At 22.4% G+C, this 1,163-nt stretch overlaps 1 protein-coding gene across 1 annotated transcript; it reads right to left on the reverse strand.

The window, feature by feature from the left end:
* Window positions 1-683: 683 nt before the first annotated feature.
* On the reverse strand, window positions 684-839 carry LOAG_15855 (hypothetical protein; the record flags this gene model as incomplete). Its single annotated transcript, XM_003151343.1, has 1 exon — window positions 684-839. A coding segment is annotated over one exon (156 nt), but the record flags the coding sequence as incomplete, so codon positions are not given.
* Window positions 840-1,163: the final 324 nt, after the last annotated feature.

The raw sequence follows: 1,163 nt of genomic DNA on the forward strand, positions 1-1,163 counted from the left end.
ACGTTCCTAGTAAAAAGTAAAAAAAAAAAATGCAAATAATTGATATATTTTAATACGAAATGGTAATTAATAAATAAACAATTGAAAATGAAGTTAAATAATTGATATATTTTAATACGAAATGGCAATTAATAAATGAACAATTGAAAATAAATAATTAATATATTTTTTATATAAAATGATAATCAATAAGCCAATTTATATTTTTCGAAAATCACTCTTTTTTTTCTTTTATTCCAAATGTAAATCTTATTTTCATCGTATACAACATTTTGGTTTATAATTTATTCAAAAATTATTTTCTCCTATAAATTTAAATTTTCAAAAAAAAACAATTAAAATTTCATTAAGTTTAATTTCAATTACTTTAAAAAAATTATGAATATTTAGTAAAATTTACCTTTTATTTGTTTCAAAAAAATTGCAAAAATTTTAATCATAAAGTTATTATTAAAAAGAAATAAGATAAAAAGGACTTGAAAATTATTTAATTAATTGGAATATTATAAATAAAAAATCAAACTTTTTATTGATTTGAATACCGTAAATTCGTAATCAAATCCTTCATTCATGCAGAATATCATAAATTCAAATTAAATTAATCAATCATTTTCATTCAATTTGGAAAAAACGTTTTTTAATTCAATTTTATTTTTTTTTTTTTTGCACTAGATTTGTAAAATTTACAGAAGTTGCATAATGAAAGAAACCTCATTTCCACGAACAGAAACTACAGTAACTGAATCACCCTTGCTAGCTTTAATTTCCGCAGCAATATAACCATCTTCCGCATCCGGAATCCATACATTTTTCTTCGAGTCGTATGGTTTCGATTGATCCTAAAGACAAAATAACAAATAAAACTTCAAAATTGCCCATAACTAGATCTTTTTGCTTTGGCCATTTAGTTGGAATTATACGACAAATTTATTTGTCGAATCATGATATGACTCTTATTTTGACCATTTAGTTGAATTTAGAAGATAAAGTTATTTCTCGAATCATAATATGACCCTTGCTTTGACCATTTATTCGGAATTCTTACTTTGACCATTTAGTTGAAATTAGAAGATAAAGTTATTTCTCGAATCATAATATGACCCTTGCTTTGACCATTTTATTTTGGAATTAGAAGATAAAGTTATTTCTCGAATCATAATATG

Source organism: Loa loa (genome assembly GCF_000183805.2).
Source record: "Loa loa unplaced genomic scaffold supercont3.2956, whole genome shotgun sequence".
NCBI lineage: Eukaryota > Metazoa > Nematoda > Chromadorea > Rhabditida > Onchocercidae > Loa > Loa loa.